At 42.5% G+C, this 23439-nt stretch overlaps 2 protein-coding genes across 6 annotated transcripts; one reads left to right on the top strand and one right to left on the bottom strand.

Moving 5' to 3' along the window:
• The first annotated feature begins 13198 nt into the window (after positions 1 to 13198).
• DCXR (dicarbonyl and L-xylulose reductase) lies at positions 13199 to 17932 on the top strand. 2 transcript variants are annotated; one of them, XM_074260470.1, is made up of 8 exons: positions 13199 to 13341; positions 13473 to 13570; positions 15286 to 15440; positions 15642 to 15684; positions 15796 to 15895; positions 16386 to 16450; positions 17415 to 17532; positions 17761 to 17932. In XM_074260470.1, the coding sequence occupies exons 1-8, from the start codon at positions 13290 to 13292 to the stop codon at positions 17862 to 17864; spliced, it is 735 nt and encodes a 244-aa protein (XP_074116571.1). In that variant the 5' UTR covers positions 13199 to 13289; the 3' UTR covers positions 17865 to 17932. The 2 variants fall into 2 exon arrangements, with proteins under 2 accessions (XP_074116571.1, XP_074116572.1); XM_074260471.1 differs by having other exon boundaries at positions 17732 to 17932.
• A 350-nt stretch (positions 17933 to 18282) lies between these two features.
• RAC3 (Rac family small GTPase 3) lies at positions 18283 to 21767 on the bottom strand. Of its 4 annotated transcripts, none has more exons than XM_074260473.1 (6): positions 21469 to 21767; positions 20111 to 20182; positions 19573 to 19765; positions 19412 to 19474; positions 19092 to 19251; positions 18283 to 18973 (listed from the first exon to the last, which is right to left on the bottom strand). In XM_074260473.1, the coding sequence occupies exons 1-6, from the start codon at positions 21501 to 21503 to the stop codon at positions 18843 to 18845; spliced, it is 654 nt and encodes a 217-aa protein (XP_074116574.1). In that variant the 5' UTR covers positions 21504 to 21767; the 3' UTR covers positions 18283 to 18842. The 4 variants fall into 4 exon arrangements, with proteins under 4 accessions (XP_074116574.1, XP_074116575.1, XP_074116573.1 ...); XM_074260474.1 differs by having other exon boundaries at positions 19648 to 19765; positions 21469 to 21758; XM_074260472.1 differs by lacking the exon at positions 21469 to 21767 and adding an exon at positions 21067 to 21172.
• Between the last annotated feature and the right edge of the window lie 1672 nt (positions 21768 to 23439).

Raw genomic sequence — 23439 nt, 5'->3', positions numbered from 1 at the left:
TATATGTATAATATCAATATCTTTTTAACTCTTCATACCATAATAATTCAGATTTCTTCTCTGGTACAAATGGAAGAGCAAAACATTTTATGCAGATTTTCTAGATCTAGGGGCTACATTAACACCCTGCCCCATCCTTCACCCCAACCCCATATTGTGAAAGATATAACTCTAGTTCTTTACAGAGAAGCAGGATTCAGATCTCTTCTGATGAAGTCACTATAGCTTTTACAGCCTTTCTCCAATTCATCAATAGATCAGTATATTTTTTTTGGGGGGGAATACTTTATTTTTTTTATTAATTTTATAATTATAATTTTTGACAGTACATATGCATGGTAATTTTTACAACATTATCCCTTGCACTCACTTCTGTTCCAAATTTTCCCCTCCTTCCTTCCACCCCCTCCCCTAGATGGCAGGCAGTTCCATACATGTTAAATATGTTATAGTATAGCCTAAATACAATATATGTGTGCAGAACTGAATTTCTTGTTGCACAAGGAGAATTGGATTCAGAAGATAAAAATAACCTGGGAAGAAAGACAAAAGGGCAAACAGTTTACACTCATTTCCCAGTGTTCCTTCTCTGGGTGTAGCTGATTCTGTCCTTCATTGCAGATCTTTTCTCAGCATCAAGTTCTCATCATAGCTATTCAGCTATGTCTTTTATTCTTGACTTGTTGAAACTATTTACTCTCCTGTTTCTTATTTCTTCTTATCACTTCTCAAAAATCTCTTTTTTGCCTTTTTAGCAACTTTTAATATCTTAAATAAGAGTCTCCTGGTAATCAGTAGCTCATCTTTAACTTAAGAGGTAGAACTCCAGTACTGAAACAAGCGTTAGCATTATATTTAATAAACTCAAAGACCTCCCTTACTAGGGAATGAAAACGACTGGGGAAATAGAACAGAAGTCTGGTAGAAATTAAATTCAGATCAACATTTAACACCATATAGAAAGAAAAACTCCAAATAGATTCAAGACAAAAATAAAAAGTCAAATTAGAAGTATAAGGAAGAAATTACTTTTCTGGTCTATAAATAGGGGAAGAATTTAAGATTAAACAAGGATAGAGAGGATCACACAAGATAAACAGACAATTCTGATTATATAATTTTTGCATAAACCTAATGTAGTAAAAATTTAAAGGGAAACAATACTGAGAAAATATTTTTTGCCACAAGTTTCTCTGATAAAGGTCTTGTTTCCAAAATACATAGGAAACAGACAGATTCATCTTTACAAGATCAAAAACCATTCTCCAATAAGTAAATGTTAAAAAATATGAACAGGAAGAAGTTACCAACAATTTTACAAACATGCTCTAGCTCATTAATAATTAGATAAATGCAGATTAAAGCAACTTGGTGGTTCTAGCCCATGCCTATTGTGCTAGCAAAGATGTTAAAAGAAGAAAATGAAAAATGTTGGAAAGGAAGTATGAAAAGATACACTAGTGAACTGTTGGGTGAATTGTAAATTTATCCAACCATTCTGGAAAGCTATCAAATTGTGAATACCTTTGATTCGGTTATATTACTACTATACCTCGAAGAAATAAAAGGAAAAAATTGAATTCACATGTACAAATTTATCTTTTCATGAAAATTAAGGCCTATCCTCTTGTGGAATGGCTAAATAATTATATGAATAAAAAGATATATTGTTGTTCCATAAAAAGTATGAAATCGAAAATTTCAGAGAAAACTGGGAAGACTTGTATGAATTGATTTCACAGTGAAGTAAGCATAAGTAGAAAAAAATATATATGTACAAATATATATAACATATATATTATTGAAGAAACAAATTACATTGAAAGATCTTAGAGCTCTGCTCTATGTAATATTAAATCATGAATCCAAAAGGAAAAAATATGAAGAATGCCCTGATGAGAGAGTGGAGATAAGCTTAAAATGCAGAGACAGCTAGACATAGCTAATGTGGGAATTTATTTTGCCAAACTATATAGATATGTTATGAGAAATTTATTTTTTGTTTTTGTTTTTAATTTTCTCATTTGGGGAAAGGAAGGGGAGAAATACGGATTAATTAAGAATACATGTTACTTGAAATAAAAAAAAATAAAATTCAAGAAATCCATCTTTCTTTCTGGTATGAGCATGATGATCCTTCCCACAGTCCTCTAATAGTTATTTGATTTATAATTTTTTCGGTTAAAAAATTCAAAACTTTAAAAACAATCACATAAAAATGAGCTACCAGATGGACCAAGTGCTTAATGTTCTGTTTTTTTTAAAGGTCTTCTCGGTACATTTATCTGGGCAGTTACTTTGTGCCTCTCCTCAACATTTTTTTTATTTTATTTTTTTTTATTTTGAACTCAAAACAGAAAAAAGATTTATATATACATGGCCAAACACAAAAAGAAGATGGTATATAAAACGGTGAATCTTTTCTTCATACTGCTCTTTTTAAAATATACAAAAAGCCATCTATCACTTCCAAAACTGTCCTGTTTGTCTGAATTTCCTTTTTTCTTTCTTCTGGCATTTTAAAAAAATGTTTCAATGTTCCTCTATTTATTTATTTATTTATTTAGTCTCAGTATTGTTATCTCCCCATAACCCTCCCTTAATTAACCCAGACGAACAGAAAACAACAATTTTTGAGGTCCTCTTAAGAGCTCATAGCATATGAGCCCTTTGATCTCAGAGGCAAATGAATGAGGCAAGAGACTCATAGTGTGTGAAAAGAGCTCCAATTTATTGCAACATACAGCCTTGTTGATATACATTTTCGCAAGCGTGATCACCAAGTGAACGACAATCCCCAATCACCATTCAAGGAAGCAGCTCGTGGCCTTTGCCAAATGCATGATACCTGCCAATAGGAGAGTCAACCCAGCAAATTTAACAGTTCACTCAGAGGCGAGAGGCCCTGTCATGGCATCCCTGCTCGAGAAACTGTGACCCTCAGACTGAACTGTTCCCATGGTCATGAATCATTGCTCCTTGCTTAACAAGGGCATTTCTGCAGCGTGGCAGAAAACTTATTATGCACCAAAGGTCGAGGTGGCCTCTGTACTCCCTCTTGGCAGAGTCTCATAACTCAGCAATTCCCCATTTTTATCTCTTAGATAAAAAGTTCTTTCTTGAGATGCAACCTCTGATGGCAGATCAAGGATGGTGGAGAAAGATCCATAAAAGCATCCTAATATTACAGGGCAACAACAAAGCAATAAGAACATAACACACAGGGCAATCCATGATTTTAAGTTTAATCACCATGAAGAGGTATTATCAAACCAATGTATGATTTTTTTCAGTTTTATCTGGGTTCAAATCTTCATGAGAAGCTTTCTCTATGTCAGATGTTTGTTTATATAAACTTTCTATGTCACCTTCAATTGTGTTATTGAGAAATAAACCATTCAAATGTCTCTTGATACTGTCCCAATCATAATCTTGTCATTATGATTTGTGACCATGGGAACAGGTTCAGTCTGACAGTCACAGCTAGTTACTCCTAAGCAGGGATGCCATGACAGGGCCTCTTGCCTATGAGTGAACTGCTAAATTGCTGGGTTGACTCTCCTCCCATTGGCAGATAACCGTATTTGCAAAGCCCAGGAGCTGCTTCTCTGAATGGTGATTGGGAATTGTCTACTGTTCGGTTGCTGATCACACTTGTAAAAATGTATATCAATAAGGCTGCATGGCATAATAAACTGGAGCTCTTTTCACACTCTTATGAGTCTCCCACTTCATTTATCTCACCTCTGAGATCAAAGGCTCATATGCTTTGAGCTCTTCAGAGGGCCACAACAACTGGAGCCCAGGGAACAGGGACTTGAAACAGTGTCAAAGCAATCCCTGCATGGTTCTACATGGTCAAGACAATCTCCAAGAGGACGCCAGAAGGAGAGCCCGCCAAACTGCGCTGTTTCTGGATCAGGCAGAGTGCAATAGAGACAGTTAACTTAATGGGGCAGAAAGTAGGCACCCTACTCCCTTCAGACAGGGAAGCATATATCAGGACTATATACAAATGCATAAGAGAGCCAGTGTGCCTAGTTCAATTAGGAGATATTAGGAAATTCCTGGACATTGCTTACAAAGTTTCTCCCTGGTTACCTGAAGAATGCTGTTATAATTGTGAGAGATGGATTGTTTTTGATGAACAGCTCACCACTTATGATAAGCAATGCGCAAGAGAAATTTTTTAAAAGTCATTTTACTATATATAATCTCATTAAACAAAGTCTGAAATCAGAACCAGAAAAGATGAGGAAATTTACAGTTGGAGCACAGACAGTCTCATCTCTTAGCAGTAAATGTTTCTCTCCTGAGCCTAAGGATGATAATGAATGGCTTTCCCCCCTCCCCTGCCACCACCGCCTTCAGTCCCACTTTATTTTTGTTTCTATACGGACCTACACCTTTTCAAAGGCTCTCCTAATGTAAAACCTAAAAATAAGAACTGAAGAAAAACTGGAAAAAACTGAAAGACCACAGCGACACTTAGTGGACAAAAAGCAAAAGGTAATCAATATATTCTTTATCTTCAAAAAGTTTTGCAACAGGCTAGAGAAGACAAGTGGGAAGAATTATATCCTGTTATAGAGGACGATGACCCTTTTTAAATATTTTTATTATAACTTTTTATTGACATTAAATATGCATGGGTAAATTTTTACAATTCTTTACATTATCCCTTGCACTCCTGTTCCAACTTTTCCCTTTCCTTCCTCCAATCCCTCTCTTACATGGCAAGCAGTCTTATACATGTTAAATATGTTATAGTTACAATATCACAATGACACAATCACAATAGTTACACAATCTATGTTATAGATACAATATATGTGTGCAGAACTGAACAGTTCTCTTGATGCACAGGGAGAATTGGATTCAAAAGGTAAAAATATTCTGAGAAGAAAAACAAAAATGTAAACTGTTCACACTCATTTCCCAGTGTTCCTTCTCTGGGTGTAGCTGATTCTGTCCATTAATCAATTGGAACTGAATTAGATCTTTGTCGAACAAATCCACTTCCATCAGAATACATCCTCATACAGTATTGTTGTTGAAGTGTATAATGATCTCCTAGTTCTGATCGTTTCACTCAGCATCAGTTCATGTAAGTCTCTCCAAGCCTCTCTGTATTCAGAGAATGACCCTTTTAATCCAGACAGTGAAAACACAGACATGAACCACTTCCCTTTAAAGTTCTAACCCAGTTTAAGGACTCAGTTCATAAATATGGGCCCATCGCACCTTTTGTTATGTAACAACTTGAAACAATGTCACAAGCAATTTTGTGATTAGAAAGCACTCTCATGGGAAATGTTGACTCCAGGCCAGGCAGTGTTCTGGATGACAGAATTTTTAGAACAAACAGATTTTATTGCCACTCAGGTTGCTCCAGGAACAAGCATGAAGTTATACTTTGAGCAACTTAGATGCCCCGTGCAGATACTGGAGATCAAATTCATTTTACTGAAGAGACACACCTCCGAATATCCCAACGTCCCAGAACAGAATAGAGCAGGATTCCTGCAGAAAATGGTGAAGTGGACAACTACCCAAATAAGACAAAAGATGAGAGAACCTTTCACTGATTTTGTTGCTCGATTACAGGATGCTGTAGGAGGTATAGATAGGATATTAAAGGCTTTGTTAAGGGAAAACTATAATGCAGATTGTCATAGAGCAATGATTGGACTAAGAAGAGATTGTACCATAGAAGAAATGATTCAGAGATATGACAGAGTAGGTTCACAGTATATCAAGCTGAGTTGATGTCAGAATATGTGATTGCTGCTAAGAAAGGTCAAAAGGGGAATTGTTAAATTTGTGGTAAACCAGGACACTTTAAGGAACAGTCAATGGGGATAGACCTAAAACACCATGTCCAAAATGCAAAAGAATGGGACATTGGGTTTCAGAATGCAGGAATCAGATAAATGAGGTCAGGGTCCCCCAGGGAGACTCAAATACCAACCTGGGGAATGACAGCTCAAGTTGGGACAGATATAAAGCAGGAATGGAGGAACAAGTATGCAGCTTTAGACATTAAGGGACACACAATAAAACTCAAAAGCAATGATTATTATTGCCTACCCCTCATGCTGTTTGTGAAGTGCCCATTCAACAGTATCAAAGAGGAAAACAACTAAAAATCTTTGATATAAATCCTCTCCTACCCCAGTATTCATTAGCTATCCTGGTCATACAAATATACGAGGAAGTGCCTGTTTCTGTAACTATGATTAACACTTACAATATTGAAACATATCTTAACAAGGGACAATGTATAGCTCAAGTCATTCCATCTAAACTTAGAGTTAAAACAGAAGATAATAGTGAATTAGCCCCACAGATGGGTCCAAATTCAGAGACTATTGTACAAACATATTTTACAAAGGCTATCGCATCACTTAGCCAATATTGACCCTTACTTTGAATAACCAACAGTTTAAAGGATTAACAGACACTGGAGCTGACAGGACTGTGGTAGCTGCTTCTCAGTGGCCCCCTTGGTGGCTTATGATTTCAGCTATCAATGAGTGTCAGGAGTAGGAGTCAGTAAGGAGGCTTTGATGTCCACTAAACTAGTAAATTGGCAAATAGAAATATAGGAACCATTTTTCTTTAATAATAGATTACATTATTAACTTATGGGTAGGGATGTATTATACTAATTAGGGATGAAAATCACAAATTTTTAGGCATTGATGATACAGCTCCCATCACTCCAAAAATGACTTGGACTACCAACACACTGGTATGGGTGGAGCAATAGACCCTGACCAAAGAAAAAACAGCCATTCTACATCAAGAATTACAAGAATTAGACACATTAGAATTGACACATTTAGGAAACAAACAGCCTATGGAACTCCTCTGTATTTGTTATAAAGAAAAAATCTGGTAAATGGAGAATGTTAACAGATTTGAGACAAGTAAACTCAGTCCTGGAAAACATGGGTTCTTTACAATCAGGTTTGTTATCACCAAACATGATCCACAGGGAATGGCCCTTACAGATAATAGATATTAAGGATTGCTTTTACTCTATCCCTCTTCACCCTGAGGTCAAGGATATTTTTTTTCCTCAGTACCAATAATTTTCAAGGACCTGTGAGATTTCAGTGGAAGGTATTGCCACAAGGTATGAAAAACAGCCCTACCATATGCCAATGATAGAGCCATTAGCAAAATAAGGAAACATTATTCTGGTGCAGTCATCCTCCATTACATGGATGATATTTTGGCTGGTCATTCACAGCCTGCGGATTTGGAAGAGATGTTACAAATGACAAAAAGAGAATTAAAACACTTAGATTTGATAATGCCATCAGAAAAAATTCAAGGACACCCGCCTTTTAGTTATTTGAGTTTGACTGTTCAGCCAGAGAGTGTATATCAAAAATCACCTGAATTCCAGGTACACACATTAAATCAGGTTCAAAACTTGATTGGGGACATTCAATGGCTTAGGCCCTAAGCTTGTATACCCAACACTCTGATGTTCCCTTTGTATAAAATGCTAGAGGGCAATCCTTGGTTAGATTCCAGCAGGATGTGGACTCCTAGACAGAATAAAGCAAATAATATAAATAATAGCAAAAGCAAGCACTCAAAGGATGTTTTCACACACACACACACACAAAGTTGCATGGCTCTGTTATTTTAGCTTTTGTACAACCCATAGGATTTATACATAAAAACAATGACATTTTTATGAATGGCTCAAAGACAAAAAGGTCACTAGAATCATACATGATAGCTGAAATAGCAAGGAAAACATTGCTCAGAATTATTCAATTAATAGGAGAAACAGGAATTATATGGATTAACATAGACAAGGGAAGGATAGATTAGATTGTTTAATAGCTACTCAGGAAAACTCGACCATTTTGTGAGGGTTAGGAGAGGTAAAAGCAGGAAAAATCCAATGGATATTTCCCACAAAAACAAAAACACATCCACTTAAAGGCCCTAATGTGTTCACTGATGCCACCAAGCAAAATAAAATGGCTATATATTCCATACAGTTGGGCATCTCTAATGTATTTACTACACCTTACACCTCTACACAGCAACATGAGTTGTATGCCATTATACAAGCATTGAAAATAGACAAACCCATCAATATCATTTCAGTCACTATGCAGTTGGAGTGATCTAGAGAATAGACAGAATATATAAAGGCTCAAACAGGACCTATCTTCTCATTGTTTAAGGAGGTAAAAGTGGTGGTTTTTTTAACTTAGATCCAAAATTGTATTCTAAATTTTCTTTTTTATAAAGCTTTTTATTTACAAAACATGTGCATGGGTAATTTTTCAACATTAACCCTTGCAAAACCTTCTGTTCCAAGTTTTCTTCTCCTTCCCCCATTCCCTCCCCTAGATGGCAGGTAGTACAATATATTTTAAATATGTTAAAGTATATGTTAAATCCAATATATGTATACATATTTATGAAGTTATCTTGCTGATAGAAAAGAAACCTGAGAAGGAAAACAAAAATGCAAACAATAACAGAGAGAGTGGAGATGTTATGTTGTGATCCACTCATTTCCCACAGTTCTCTCTCTAGGTGTGCTTGTTCTCTTCATTACCAAACAATTGGAACTGGTTTGAATCATTCAAGAGGTGATTTTTAATGAGAGTTAATCATTTTTATATAATGTACATCAGCTCTCATATGGATGGGCTGGGACCTATATTCAGAGGGAATAAAATAGTGGATGGTCTGCTTACACAATGTGTTCTCCTCTGCCCTCTAGAATAAGCAATAAAAGCTCATGAACATTTGCATCTGTCAGATCTTTCTGGAGATTGTATGGAGTACCCTGGCAAGAAGCAGCAAGCATAGTAAAAAGATGTGTGGCTTGTGGACCATATACCCAAAGACCTATAAGGCTAGGGACTAACCCCAGAGGTGACAAGTCAAATGATATATGGCAAATGGATGTTACACATAAGGAAAAGACATGCATTCATGTTATTCAGGCTTTGCTCCCCTCTCAACAAGGGGAAGCTGCTTCACATGTAATAAATCACTTATTTTACTGTTTTGCCTCTATGGGTATCCCACATACCATCAAGACTGATAACAGACTCTCATATACCTCAAAAATATTAAAACCGTTCTTACAGGAATTCTCCATACAACCCTACCCGACAGGCCATTGTAGAGAGGACTAATCAGACCCTCAAGAGATTAATCAAAAAACAAAAAGAGGGAGATGAAGGTAGGGTCACTCAAAAAGATATAGATAAAGCAGTGTACACAATAAATTACTTAAAATTTTATTCAAATGATTTAAGTCCAGCTATGAAATACTCTCTGGTGAAAATAGAGAATCACGCAAAGATAACATCTCATCTTCATTAAGAAGGCCCCCTAAGAACGAGACCATGGTAATGAAAAAGGGTCATGAAGGATGAGAGGGACCCCATAGGGTTCTAATGTGGGGGCCAGGATATACTTGTATCTCCACAGGAGAAAATCTTCCCCAGTGGATTCCCACCAAACATAAAACAGAAGAGGAAAAGAAGGAAAAAGAGGTGACTTTCCAAAAGGAGGAGATATGCCCCCAAGATTACTAGCAAGATGATTTTTATATATACCAGATGTAGTGCTCACAGGAAATGCATCCCTAATAATCAGGGACAAATTTCACCTTGAGAAATACAATGAACAAATGAGCAAAGGTAAAGTACAATTTTGCTGGATTTGTGAATAGGCTTCCTTTGTGCTGATTGTGAAGGAATTGTGTTGCACACAAGTGAAGAACGTGACTTTACAAATGCCAATTTTGGGTATGAGGTATCATGTAGATTTTACTTGTTGGAATTGTACAGTAAGTGATTGTTTAGAAAATGAAATTGAAGATCAGACTGTGTTTGGGATCACTAGAACTCATGTATCAATGCTTCCTGTCAAAAATGAGAAATGGTATCATATTAAGACTGATCATATCCAATACCATAATAAAAAAGAAGGAAACAGACCTTAGTCCTGTTAGAAAAAAGAGATGTATCAGTTGTGCCACATTAGGTGTCACTATGTTGGTTTCACTTATAGCTTCATCAGTCTCTCTTGCAATGTCCATATGTAATGTACAAAAAGCATAGTACAAGCGCTTATATAGAGGAACTAGCTAGGAATGTCTCAGTGGGTTCTGCCCAACAAGCTAAGATAGATGAACAATTGTATCAGATGATAAAAGATTTAAGGGAAGTATCATTGGAAATAGGAGCAGAAATAATTACTGAAACTTCAGGTTCAAGTACAATGTGACTACAAATATACAAAGGTTTGTATAGCAAAACCCTTTGCTGTATAATCATACAGGATAAGATTATGATTGGGACAGTATCAAGAGACATTTGAATGGTTTATTTCTCAATAACACAATTGAAGGTGACACAGAAAGCTTATATAAACTATCATGTGACATAGAAAAAGCTTCTTTTGAAGATTTGAATCCAAATAAAACTACTGAAAAAATCATACATTGGTTTGATGATACCTCTTCATGGTGGTTAAAATTAGAATCATGGATTGCCTTTTGTGTTATGTTCTTATTGCTTTGTTGTTGCCCTGTAATATTAGGATGCTTTTATGGATCTTTCTCCACCATCCTTTCAGAGGTTACAGCTCAAGAAAGAACTTTTTATCTAAAAGATAAAAGAGGGGAATTGCTAGGGTATGGGACTCTGCCAAGAGGGAGTACAGAGGCCACCTCTACCTTTGGTGCGTAATAACATGATGCCATGTTGCAGAAACACCCTTGTTAAGCAAGGAACAATGAATGATTCATGACCATGGGAACAGTTCAGTCTGAGGGTCACAGTTAGTTGCTCAAGCAGGGATGCTTTGACAGGGCTCTGGCCTGTGAGCAGATTGCTAAATTGCTGAGTTGACCCTGCTCCCATTGGCAGATACCATGTATTTGCAAAGCCCACGAGCTGCTTCTTTGAATGATTGGGCATTGCCTACTAAAAGCTTGCTGATCATGCTTGCAAAAAAGTATATCAACAAGGTTATATGGCATAATAAACGGGAGCTCTTATCATACTCTATGAGTCTCCCACTTCATTTCACCTCTGAGATCAAAGGACTCATATATATGAATATAATGGAACAATATAATTGAGCCATAAAAAATGACAAAAGGAAGAGAAATGTGGACTCTATGAACTGATTCACAGTGAAGTAAACAGAATCAGGAAAACAATTTATACAATAACAACATTGTAAATACAATTTTGAAGATTTAAGAACTTTGTTTACTTTGGTAATCAATCACAATTCCAGAGGACGGATGATAATTAAATGCTCATTATATGTCAGACACTGTGCTAAGTGTTGGAGATAAAAAGAGTCTGTTCTCAAGGAGTTGATATTCTAATGGAGGAGATAACATGGAAACAGCTATGTACCAAAAATATAAATAAAGAGTAAAGTGGAAGCAATTTCAGAGAGAAGACACTGGCATTTAAGGGAATCTAGAAAAACTTCTTATTGAAAGTATGACTTAAGCTGAGATTTGAAGGAAGTGAAGGAAGCCAGGAAGCAAAAATAGGACAGAAAATATTCCAGACTTGGGGGGCAATCAGAGAAAAGGCCACTGAATCAGGAGATGGAGTGTCTCCTGGGAGAAGCATTAAGAAAGCTATTGTCACTATTACAAAGTACATAGAGGGAAAAAGCCTGAAGAGGCAGGGAAATGTGAAAAACTTTAAATGCTAAATAGTGAGCATTATATGATATGCTATAGATATTTCCTAGGGTGTCACTGGAATTTTTTGCAGGAATTTATCTTGCATGTCAGGGTGGTGCTTTAATCCACTTTCTGACAGGGATGATGGATCCAATATTCAGAATGAATCATAAATATTTTTGGATTTGGCTGATATAGGAATTTGTTTTGTCAGACATTATGTATTGTTAAAAGGCTTTATTGTTCTTTTTCAGTTGGGAAAGGGATATAGAAAGAACTAAAAAATAAATGCTAATTGAAAAATGTTTTTTTAGGAGCAGTTAGGTGGTGTAGTGGATAGAGAATACTGGAGTCAGGAGAACCTGAGTTCAAATCTTTGTTCAGATACTTATTAGCTGGATGAACTTGAGCAAGTCACAACCCCAAATGCCTCAAAAAAAATTAATTTAAAGATAAAAATTGTTCTGACTTTGTGTTTATTGTGGTTTTCAGGAAATTCATTAATTCTTAAATTATATCTCTTGTTTTCCAGGCCACTTGTTTTTGAAATCACATAGGTTATTAATTTTTTCCCCTTTTGATTTTGGGGAAATAGTAATAAGTTTTACTACTTTATTTTCTAAGTTACTTAATCCTCTCCCAATTTTTTTTCTTCCACGCATTTTATTTCATTTTTAAAGCTCTCATTTTATTTCTTCTAGCTATTCATATAGTCCCTGTGTAGGATCCATTTTTTTCCTTTGAGCATTTGATCCAGAGCTGATCCATTTTTTCCCCAGGTATCTTTAGATTTATAATAAGTTTGAAACTGATTAGTGACTTCTTTGGTTTAGTCATCTCTCCACTGTTAGTTCATAAATTGGGATTTTGTGTCAGGGATATACTCTACCCCTTGCTGCACATTTAGGTCAGTGCTGACCTGGATTTTCTTGCTTTAGGTAACCTATATTTTTGCACCGACTTCCTCCTCCTAGTGTGAGCTCCCTCTGTATCTTGAAGATTCAGGAGGCAGTTAGCCTTTGGTTGCTCTAGTTCAAGCTGCATCCCACGGGTCCCGTTATTTGCTATTGGGGACTTCCGAGCAGCCCAGGGACTTTCCTCCCAAAAAAAAAGCAAACGGGCGCCGAGGGGCGAGGTGAGTGACCACCAGGAAGGCCGGCGTAGACGATGTGGAAGGGAAGCGTGTATGTCGGGGCCTAACACATAAACGCGCACTTATTTAATGACATTATACTAGATACGGGTACCCGCACGGATCAAGGGCAGGAGGACTCTCCTCCGCCAGACTAGGTAGTGGGAGACCGGGGCCGGGAGAGTTAAAGAGGGCGGCCCGGGCCTCCCGGACCACAGCTCCGCCTTCGTCCCAGCTTTTAGCCAATCACAACCTCTCGGCCGGCCCCACCCCGGGCCATGCTAATATGGCCGAAGCTATTCGAATGGTACCGCCTCCCCTCCTATAAAGCGACTTCTGATTGGATATACTGTCTTTCCTCCCCTCCTTCTTTCCCCGGGTTGGGCCCGGGCTGCAGCGGTGGACTTCAGAACCCTTTCCAGTGCAAGAGGGATAAAAGCTATCGAAATGCAGCGAAGTTTCGTCGGGCGCCGGGCGCTGGTCACCGGAGCCGGCAAAGGTGGGGCCGGGGCCCATGCTGCAGGTGGGGTTGGGGCAAGAGTCGAGGGCCCTGGGAGCCGAGCGGTCAAAAGGACTCAAATGCGGGCCATCCCTAAAGAATCCATCCCTGCGCCTCTTTGGACGTTTCAGGCATCGGGAGGGACACGGCCAAGGCGCTGCTCGCCAGCGGAGCCCAGGTGGTCGCGGTGAGCCGGACCCAGGAGGACCTGAGCAGCCTGGCCCAGGAGGTAACGGGGCCCAGCAGCGCCTGCTAGCCGAGGCTCGTCCCGCCCACTAGAACCTTGCTCCTAGCCATCTGGGCACGTGAGTCCGGAGGAGGCTGCCGAACGCCCGCTGACCCGCGGGTCAGCCACGCCTCTCGTGCCTGTCTTCCCCACCAAAAACAGCAGCAAAACCCGGGGGTCCCGAAGCCACAAAGTTGAACTTGGTGCAAAAGGTCTAGCGTCACTTTCGCTCTCAGCTCTAATATTAGACCGGGTCCTTATACTTGTTGGACCTCGCTTCCTTATCTTTAAAACGGGGATAATGTAACAGAATCGTGGCCGCGGGCGTTTCACCCGGAGCATTTCTAGGTTTGCGAAGCCCTTTGTGCCAGTCGTGTGATCCTCACTGCCAGGGAGGCTGGGTGTTAGAATTGTTTTTAAGCTTCTCTGTGGTTTCATTCATGAAGAGAACCCCTGAGGAGAAAATCGCTTCTCCCGAGCCGCTGCCCGGGGCACCGAGCAGTTACAGCGCTGGCTCTGGGCTAGGATCCCTGTGGGAACCGGAAGCCAGTACTCCCTTATGCAGGCTTGCCCCCTTCCAAATTCCGGTGCCTCTCGTTTAGTATTATGTCGTTTTACAGATGAAGAAACAAGTCTAAAGGGGCTCAGTGATTTGCTTAGAATTGGTCAATGGCAGATGTGGAATCCCATGTCCCACAAACACAGGAACTCCCGCCAATGCGCTCTTCCGAGTTTAGATGTACCACAAATGGCATGTGCAAAGTGCAGGGCAGCTAGGTGGCGCAGTGGTTAGAGCACCAGCCCAGAATTCAGGAGGACCCGAGTTCAAATCTGGTCTCAGACACTGTGTGACCCTGGGCAAGTCACTTAACCCCAGCCTCAGAAAGAAATAAAACTTTAATGCAGGCTATTTAATATTTCTCTCGCCTTCAATGCCTCTTCCACTCTACAGAGTTGATGCTTCAGGTCTTGGGGCTATACTGTGAGAATCACCTTCTAATTTAGCCCCTAATTCTGTTCTCCTTCTTGTCTGTATTCTACATATCCATGTCCATTCCATCTGAGGACCTCAGAGGTCACACTGGGCACAGCCCTGGCACTACTGGAGCAGAGGCTGCTCCCCCCAGCAAAGTTTCTTAAGTAATCTGACTTCTGGCTATTGTGAGTAGAGGAAGTTGAGTGTGTGAGGAGGTATCACAATGGTTAGAACCCTGGAATCAAGAAGACCTGTGACTCCTCAAATACTTAACTAGAAGCATGATCCTAGGTAAGTCATTCAACCTCAACTGCCCCCTATCTCACCCATCCAAAAAAAAAAGTGTAAGGAATGGGCAGGGCAAGGAACCTTCAGTTTCCCTGAGAAATCCAGCAGTGGCTCAATATTTAGAACTGAGGGATCCTGTTTTCTGAAGGGCCTTAAAGTACCCAGAAACTTTGCCAGGGGCTACAGGAATCTTCTGGAAACTCAAGAAGCACCTCTTCCTGCCAATGTCATTTTGTAAGTCATTTTAAGGTACTTCCACTTCATCCTTTAAATCCATTAATGGAAAAATTCCCAGATTATTGGAGCCTGTGGTCTTTTCGTTATCGTCTGACCACACCACTTTCCCACTCTCTCAATTTTGTTCCTTCTTTCTGAACTCCCAACTGAGTTCAGGAACTCTCCATGGGAAGCTTTTCTCCCATTGTTACCTAACATCTTTTTCAATCCCCTGAAGTGCCCAGGAATAGAGACTGTGTGTGTGGATCTGGGAGACTGGGAAGCCACCGAGCGGGCTCTGAGCAACATCGGCCCTGTGGACCTGTTGGTGAACAATGCAGGTGTAGCCTTGCTTCAGCCTTTCTTGAAAGTCACTAAGGAGGCTTGTGATAGGTAAGTCCTAGGGGGCAAAAAAAATAAAAATACAAAGGGAGGATGGCGGGTTAGGACTCTAGATATCCACACTGGAAGTTTTCCCCTCCAGAGAAAATGAAAATCTACCTTAATTGCTCTAAGGAAGGAGCTAGGTCCTTTAGCTCTGGTTGGGAAGCTTTTTTTCTCTTCTAGCTATGACTGTCTGATGTCTATCCCCAGATCTTTTGATGTGAATTTTCGGTCAGTGGTCCAAGTGTCCCAGGTGAGTTGTGACACCAAATTTGGGGATCACAAGGATTTTTTGAAGTCCCTTGTTCAAACCTTCTTCCCTTTCATTCTTCTGTTTCAATCCCTGACTTTCTCCGATTTATAGATCATTTCCAAGGGATTGATAGCCCGGGGAGCCCCAGGAGCTATTGTCAATGTCTCCAGCCAGGCCTCCCATTGTGCCTTAAAGGATCATGCCATCTATTGTGAGTACCCACCCCAGTTTGCCTTCCTTCATTGTCCTTTCTATAGCAGTTCATTTCAACAATTTGAACCACTAAGCTCCAGTTTCCTGGAGCTGGAAGGAACCTGAGAGATCATGTAATTAAAGCCCTTTACAGGTGAAAAAAAGGTTGCTCAGTGAAGTATCCATAGGAAATTGGTGAAAGGCAGGACTGGATACCAAGTCTTTTGACATTCAGACTAAGGCTTAGTCTTCCCGTTACCCCAACCTGCCTCCAACTGTTGAGTTCCCTAATCCTGACTATCTTGGCCAATCAACAAGCATTTATTAAGCACCTACTGCATGCTAAGCACCGTGCTGAATATTGGGGAGACAAAGAAAGGCAAAAACACAGTTCCTGACCTTTGGGTACTTCTCCCTCTGAATATTTGCCAACTATTTCTCTTAATTCTTCTAAATAACTGACTTAACTCTTTTACTCTCTTGCTTTCCACCCCATGATCTCTCACCAGGCTCCACAAAAAGTGCCATGGATATGCTAACCAAGGTGATGGCTCTGGAGTTGGGACCCCACAAGGTGAGAGCTGAGACATCTAAATCTACTTGTAAGAAAACCCAGATGTTTTCTTCTTATCAGGAAAATAAAGTTCTGCCCTCCTCTGCCCTGGGAAGCCCAGAGCTAGAATAGTCTCTTCAATTCTGGGTGCCACATATTAGGAAGCACATTAAAGAGAAGTTAGGATTTGGAAGACAGGCTGCATGCAATTGTATCTCAAGTTAGTGTCCTTGGGGACTGCTTAGGTGCTGTTGTAGATATGTCATAAGACCTGGAGGCAAGAATATCTGAATTCAAATCTGTCCTCAGACACAAGCTGTGTGATCCTGGGCAAGTCACTTAACTGTTTGCCTTAGTTTCCTCATCTGTTTAATGAGCTGGAGGGGGAAATGGCAAACTACTCTGGTGTCTTGGCCCAGAAAACCCCAAAATGGGGTCACAGGAAGTCAGTTGGACTAAACAAGTCTTTTGGTGAGCTAAGTGGCATGGTGGATACTGCACTGGTCCTGGAGTGAGGAGGATCTGAGTTCAAATGTGATCTCAGAAACTTACTAGCTGTTTGACCTAGAACAAGTCACTTAACCCTTATTGCTTCAAACAAAAACAAGAAAGTCAAGAAGAAAATATTTTGTTATAACTGTGTTCAATATGGTTATTTTTTTGGAAGAAATGTTAGATTTGTTTGCCATGATCCCAGTGCCTGGCTGAATGGATAAAATGGATAAAAGTTTGAAAGAAGCAAATGTAAGCTTGTTATCAGGGGAATAAAGAATATCTTTAGAACAATTAGAACTAACCCCAAGTGAAAGGAGGCTGCTTCAGGAGGAAGTGAAGGTAGGGGTCTTCAGACAAGAGCTGGATAAACAGAGAGGCCTCATGACCTGGAGGGTTGGGCCACTTTCCTGAGATCCCTTTCAGCTCAGATTGTGAGATTTCCCAGATGTGGCCATGGCCCGAAAGGTCAACCCAAATCTTTCTAACCCAGATCCGAGTGAATACAGTGAATCCTACGGTAGTGATGACTGCCATGGGCAGGGCCAACTGGAGTGACACCCAGAAGTCAGAGCCCATGCTACGTCGAATCCCACTGGGCAAGTTTGCAGGTAAGTCCTCAAGGCTAAATACCATCTGCTCCCTCCCTTTTCTCCCCAATTGTTTCTCTTTGGGGGCCTTCCAAGAGGCATAGAGCAGAACTCCACCCCTTGCATTTGCCAGGGGCACAAGAATGCATAATCCTCAAAGTGGAAGGGGCAGGTGGGAGTTGGAGCCTAACAGATCAGGGAGACATACCTGCCTCCCAAGCTCTAGATATCACCCCATTCCCCTTGCAGAGGTAGAAGACGTGGTGAACAGCATTCTTTTCCTGCTGAGTGACCAAAGTGCCATGACTACTGGCTCTGCTCTGCTGGTAGATGGAGGGTATCTGGTGGGTTAGGAGGCCTGCATCCTGAACCAGAGAGAGGAATCTGCTTTGTGTGCCCATTAAATGTTTATAATCTGCTCCTTGAATGCAGGTTATTCTGCCTAAAGAGGGAGGGGTACTGTTGTAGAGGTAGAGCAGGGAAATTGTGACACCAGTGTCCAGCGTCTTGGAGAGTCCAGTCTAGTTCAGGCTTTTAAGTATCCAAAGTCACCCTACACATTAAGTTAGATCTTTGGGCTCAGGACAAGCTGGGTCAAAACCAATTTGGGGCTTTTGAGGAAAAATTGAGACCAGCAATAGTATAGGAAGGACTCTTGGCTTACAAAGTAACCATCAAGGAAAGCTATCGTTCCCTCTGTAATGACTTAGAAAAGCAAGCTAACTGTGCTCAGGACAGGGTCAGCTCCCAAGAAAGGAAAGGCCTGTGTTCATGGAGAATGTTTATTGTATAAAATAAGGGATGATGGCCCTGTCCTGGGACAAGATGAATAGACCCCACAATCATATACTTCCACCCCCACCCTCCCCAACCTGGGAAGCTCATCCCAGGGCTACCCTAGTCATGCCCCTTTTCCTCTCTGAGAGAGACCCTGCTCCCTCCTGTGCTAGCTGGAGACCTGGATTCCTGGATCTCTGGGTACAGAGCAGAGTGGGAGGAAGCTTCAGGCTGTGCTTCCCAGACCTGAGTAGGAGGGAACAGTGGCTTCCTCTCTCCCTTATCAGCCCTCCCTCCAGTCCCTCCAGGACAGCATGGCCTGCTCCTTGTGCTGATCTTTCTTTTCCAGAGCCCCAAGCCTCCCTTTCCCACCCCACTCCCATTCTATATTCCCACTCCCTACACACACGTCATCTCAGACTGAAGGGAAATCAAACATTTGAACAATGACACCATACTTAGGGGTTTGAGACATTATCCCAACCTCCTGGCTCTTGGGCTTCTAGCCCTTCTCACCACTCAGGCCCCCTGGAGTAGGAGACTCTGGGCAAGGTTTAGAACACAGTACACTTCTTTCCAGGTTTCTTAATGGGTGGGGGACACAGCACTGCCCGAATAGCTTCATCAAACACTGTCTTGAGCCCCCGCTGAGTCAATGCTGAGCACTCCAGGTATTTGACAGAGCCTGGGAGCAAGCAGAAAAAGTCTCAGGCTGAAGATGAGAGTGACAACATCCTGATCTTATTAAGTGGCTTATCAAGGGGCTTGTTATCCCCCTTCTACTTCCCATTGCCCTGACTCACCAATCTCTCGGGCCATGGCCAGGCCCTGGGGGTAAGTGATGGGGGCCAGCTTCTTGTCCCGAAGCCGTTCAATGGTGTCCTTGTCATCTCGAAGGTCAAGCTTGGTGCCCACAAGGATTATTGGTGTATTAGGACAATGATGTCGCACCTCAGGGTACCACTATGGGAAGAGGTACAGAATGCTAAGGGGTTTATCCATGGTCCATGTTCTCTAGCCATGGGTCTCTCTCCTTCCCTGGGCCTCATGCTTTTAGAAAAGGAAGAAAAGGGCCTAGTGTTCCTAGGAATGGCCTTCTTTCCTTCCCTTGCCCATATTGTACCTTGGCACGAACATTCTCGAAGGAAGCTGGACTCACCAGGGAGAAACAGATCAGGAAGACATCCTATGTAGGAAAGGGTGATCAGTGGTTTGGTGGTAAAAGAAGTTTTCCCCACCCTCTACTTTACCTATCTTGCCCAGCTGTAGAATCCCAATCCTGACCTCCAAATCTGGATATTGAAATTTCATTTCTTCCCAGAGCCCCAGAGGAAACAGGGAACTGCAGAGACTACATACAGTCTGGGGATAAGAGAGGGGTCGAAGCCGATCATAGTCTTCCTGCCCAGCTGTATCCCAAAGTCCCAGGTTCACTGGCTTTCCATCTACCATCACATTGGCTGAGTAATTGTCAAAACTGGAGGGACAAGAGATGGAAGTCAGAATTGAGGGATTTGGCACCTGGATTCCCTCCTAGAGTTCTGCATAGGGATCTTCAAAAGTTTTAGCGTCACCACCACTGCCCTGCCTCCTCCTCTCAAACCCTTCAATCAGGAACACTATGTCCCCAGGGAATATAGATTGTAGCAAACTTTGTATTTGCTCTCCCATCTCCAAGGCCCTCTCTTCTCTTCCACAGTCAAGGGCCAAACCCATACATGCATTCCTTTTCGGAGCCCTTGTCTTTCATGTCCCTTCTAGCTGGGTGTCTTCAAGTGCCCTGTTCCAAGACCAGAAGATTCCCCAGGTCCCAGATGCTCACACAGTAGGGATGTATTCTCCAGGGAAGGCATTGGTGGTGTAGCTGATTAGCAGGCATGTCTTCCCCACGGCTCTTTAGGGAAAAATGGCATTAACCAGAGGATGATTCCCAAAGTCTTGTCCATAGCCTTCCCCAATGAACCCTCCCATTTGAGGGATCTACCCTTTCTCTTTGGGATGTTGTAGCCCAAGGACTGCAATGAGGAGACAGAAGTCTGGGTTCTACATGGTTTCCCCATGGTTCTACATGCCTCTCCCAGGTCCAGCTTTTCTGGGGAGGCCCAAGAAGTGGAAAGGAATTAGAGAAATGGAACTTGTTGGGTGGGGTTAACGTAAGAACAGGAAGTGATGGGTATTCTAACAATTTAAGTGAATTTAGAAAGGGTACAAAGTGGATGAAAAAAGGAAGAGAGAGGCACCTAAGACAGTGCCAGGCTGATTTTAATGATTGGCTGGCTCAATAGCAACCTCGGGTCTATGGTAAAGAGAGGAGGAAATAAGCAAGTGCTGGAACTCCTCAAAGTCTATTGGAGGGGATGAAGTAGTTATTCCTCCACTGTACTCTGCCTCCTGTGTCACTAGGCCAGTAGGAATCAAAGGACTCAAAAGGAGGAATCGAGGGAAATGGGTTGGGACACCTGGGAAAGAAATTCATACTCAATTCAATAATCTGGGCAAAGTGCTAGGAAAACAAAAGCAAAAAATCATACAGCTGTTGTCCTCGGAGTCCAGCGAATTGAAAATGCGGGTAGACAAGGTCTGAAGATGGGGGGGGGGGGGAATTTTGGAGTTGGAAGAGACCTCCAGGTCATTCCTACCTGATGTAAAAATTAATCTCCGTAGCATCCGCCCCTGACCAACCGTGAAGCAATCACTTCATTTCTTCGACCCCTCATGTTACTGCCCTTTCCTGGGGCCGGCAACCCACCCCACCCCCGCCCATTATTCCCTCTCTACCTCCGTTCCAGACCAGATGCTGACCGAGGGGCCGCCTAGGTTCTTGCTCAGCCCCAAAGGGACAACGCTGTCAGGGCGTGGCACATGTGTGCCCTCCGATGGGGGGCGGCGGGGACACGCCGCGCCCGGCTCGGGCTGTTTCCCCGAGCAGGTGTCAGCCCAGTCACCTGGCCTCGTGGGTTCTCAGCAGCCAGCGGACGTGCCTTTTCATTCCCCCGGACCCTGCCCCCACCCCGAAATGCAGACCCACCCTTAGTAGCCTTGCACGGGACCCAGCCCCAACCTCTCAAGCCAGGGTGGTGCCCCAGACTCCGCCCACTGGCCCCCAGAGTAGATCCCAGTACCCCCAGAGCCAGATTCACCGCCCCTCCGCCCCGGTCCCCTGGCCCGCCCCGGGCTCACCCGTCGCCGACCACCACGCATTTGATCGCCTGCATGTGCCCGGGGCCAGGAGCCGGCTGCGCGGGAGCCGGGGTCTGCGAGCTGAACCGCAGGGAAATGCCCCAGAGCCGCAGCCACCGCGGGGACTGTACAGTCGAAGGGGCCGGGCCGGAGCGAGCGAGCGGCAGGGGCGGGAGACAGCCGAGCGCCGCGGCCGGAGACAGCCGAAGACCCGAGGCTGAAGAGCGGGCGGGCGCCGCGAAGGTGGGAGGTGGAACCCCAGACCATTCCCCGCCCACTCGGGCGGAGGTAACTCTGTGGCCCAGGGTCAATGGGGCGGCAGGGGCTTAGCTCCTCCCAAACGGGCTCCCTAAGACCTCTGGGATGGGTAACTCAATTTTGCCCCGTTTTCTGGCAATGCGGAGATGGTTCCTCCCACACTCACGGGGGGAGTGCCGGGCGGCAGGACACGCCTGCAGGTTGGGATGGAGGAGTAAAGGGATCCTTGTGGGGCCGCAGGACTTCAGCCAGGGCTGTGGCCATCCATCCTCGTGAAAACTAACATCTCCTATCTTCTCGCCAGTTACTAAGGAGAAAACTCCAACAATTATTTTGCATTCTAATTATCAGTGTACTGAATGTACCCTGGCAGGAGATTCCCAAGTTCCTGGAGCTAGCTAGTTTTGGTTTTGTCTTTGTAACCTTAGCACCTAGCTCTGTGCCTCTATTAAGTAGGTCTTGTGCTGTTTGGTTTTAATTTGAGGCATTTGGAGAATGAGGCAGAGGGCCATAGTAAAGGAGAGAAGAAATGTACCACTCACAAAAAGAGAGCAGCAGCTTCTCCCTCACTACATTATCCACTTCCTCAGGGCCAGGCTCTGCTTGCTTCAACATTATGATGCTCTCAGTGTTTACCTTCGAAAGGTGAAGGCACAAAACAAACTCCGATTCCTTTTTCTTGCTCTTATCTACACCAAAGCAATAGCTGGAATATGTTTTAGATACCCCCTGGAGCTGCAAGCAGGGGCCAATACCTTTTCAATAGCAGGCACTCAAATATCAATTGATGAATAAGAATTTGATTGAGTGACACAAACCTTGGTGATGGGGGAGTGGGGAAGGGGAACTTTCAGGAATTCAAAACTCCCTGGAGAGAATACTTTTTACAGGGAGGTAGATTTTGGCATCCACATACATACAAAGATACTCAGATGTTCTCTGAACAAGCCTTTGTTAAACAAGGGGAAATTCCAAGGCCCCTTTCCTGGCAGCTGCTGGAGGTTGCCATGTGGCCACCATTGCCAAAAGGGTGAAGACTTATTAAGGAAGAGTTAAGTCTTTAAGGAAGGCAGCACAAGACGATAGCAGATAGGGTCTTGTGTTCAGGGAGAGCGATGCACAAGCACCGGAAGCCCTGGTGTATCATGAAATGCACAAGCTCTGTATTTCAGAAATATGCCAAACAATTAAAAAAAATCACCATGCCAACTGTAGGGCTGGGCCCCAACAGTGTGCAAAACAATGTCCACTGAGTGAGTCTCAAGGTTCAATTTTAAGAGTGTTCATAACATTATCTGCTTTGTAACTGGCACACCTTTAGGCACACGCAAACACACACACACACACATAAACCCCCAGCTAGCTCTTGGGCAGAGATATCGCAGAGTTCAAATTTAGTTCTGCTCCAGGTTTCCTGTCATCTTCCAGCACTCTCTTTAAGGCACATGATTCTCAAAATAGGTTGGAGGGGCAAAGATTGGTGGCTGCCCTTGGTGCTCAAAGAGGACCAAAATGACATCACTATGTCAGGGTCAAGATACAGTGTGTTGACTGTGGCTGAAAAGACCAATATGAGCTTAGAAGATTCCCACCATAGAGCAAGTACAAATAGTCCATGTGAACATTTGTAGTAGAGATGTCTGAAGCACATCTCACATTTCCTTTGAGCTATAGCAAAGGGCAGAGAAGGGAATTGTTAAGTCCTTGGATCCC

This window comes from Sminthopsis crassicaudata, chromosome 4 (assembly GCF_048593235.1).
Source record: "Sminthopsis crassicaudata isolate SCR6 chromosome 4, ASM4859323v1, whole genome shotgun sequence".
NCBI lineage: Eukaryota > Metazoa > Chordata > Mammalia > Dasyuromorphia > Dasyuridae > Sminthopsis > Sminthopsis crassicaudata.
This window is presented reverse-complemented; position numbering and strand designations above follow the sequence as displayed.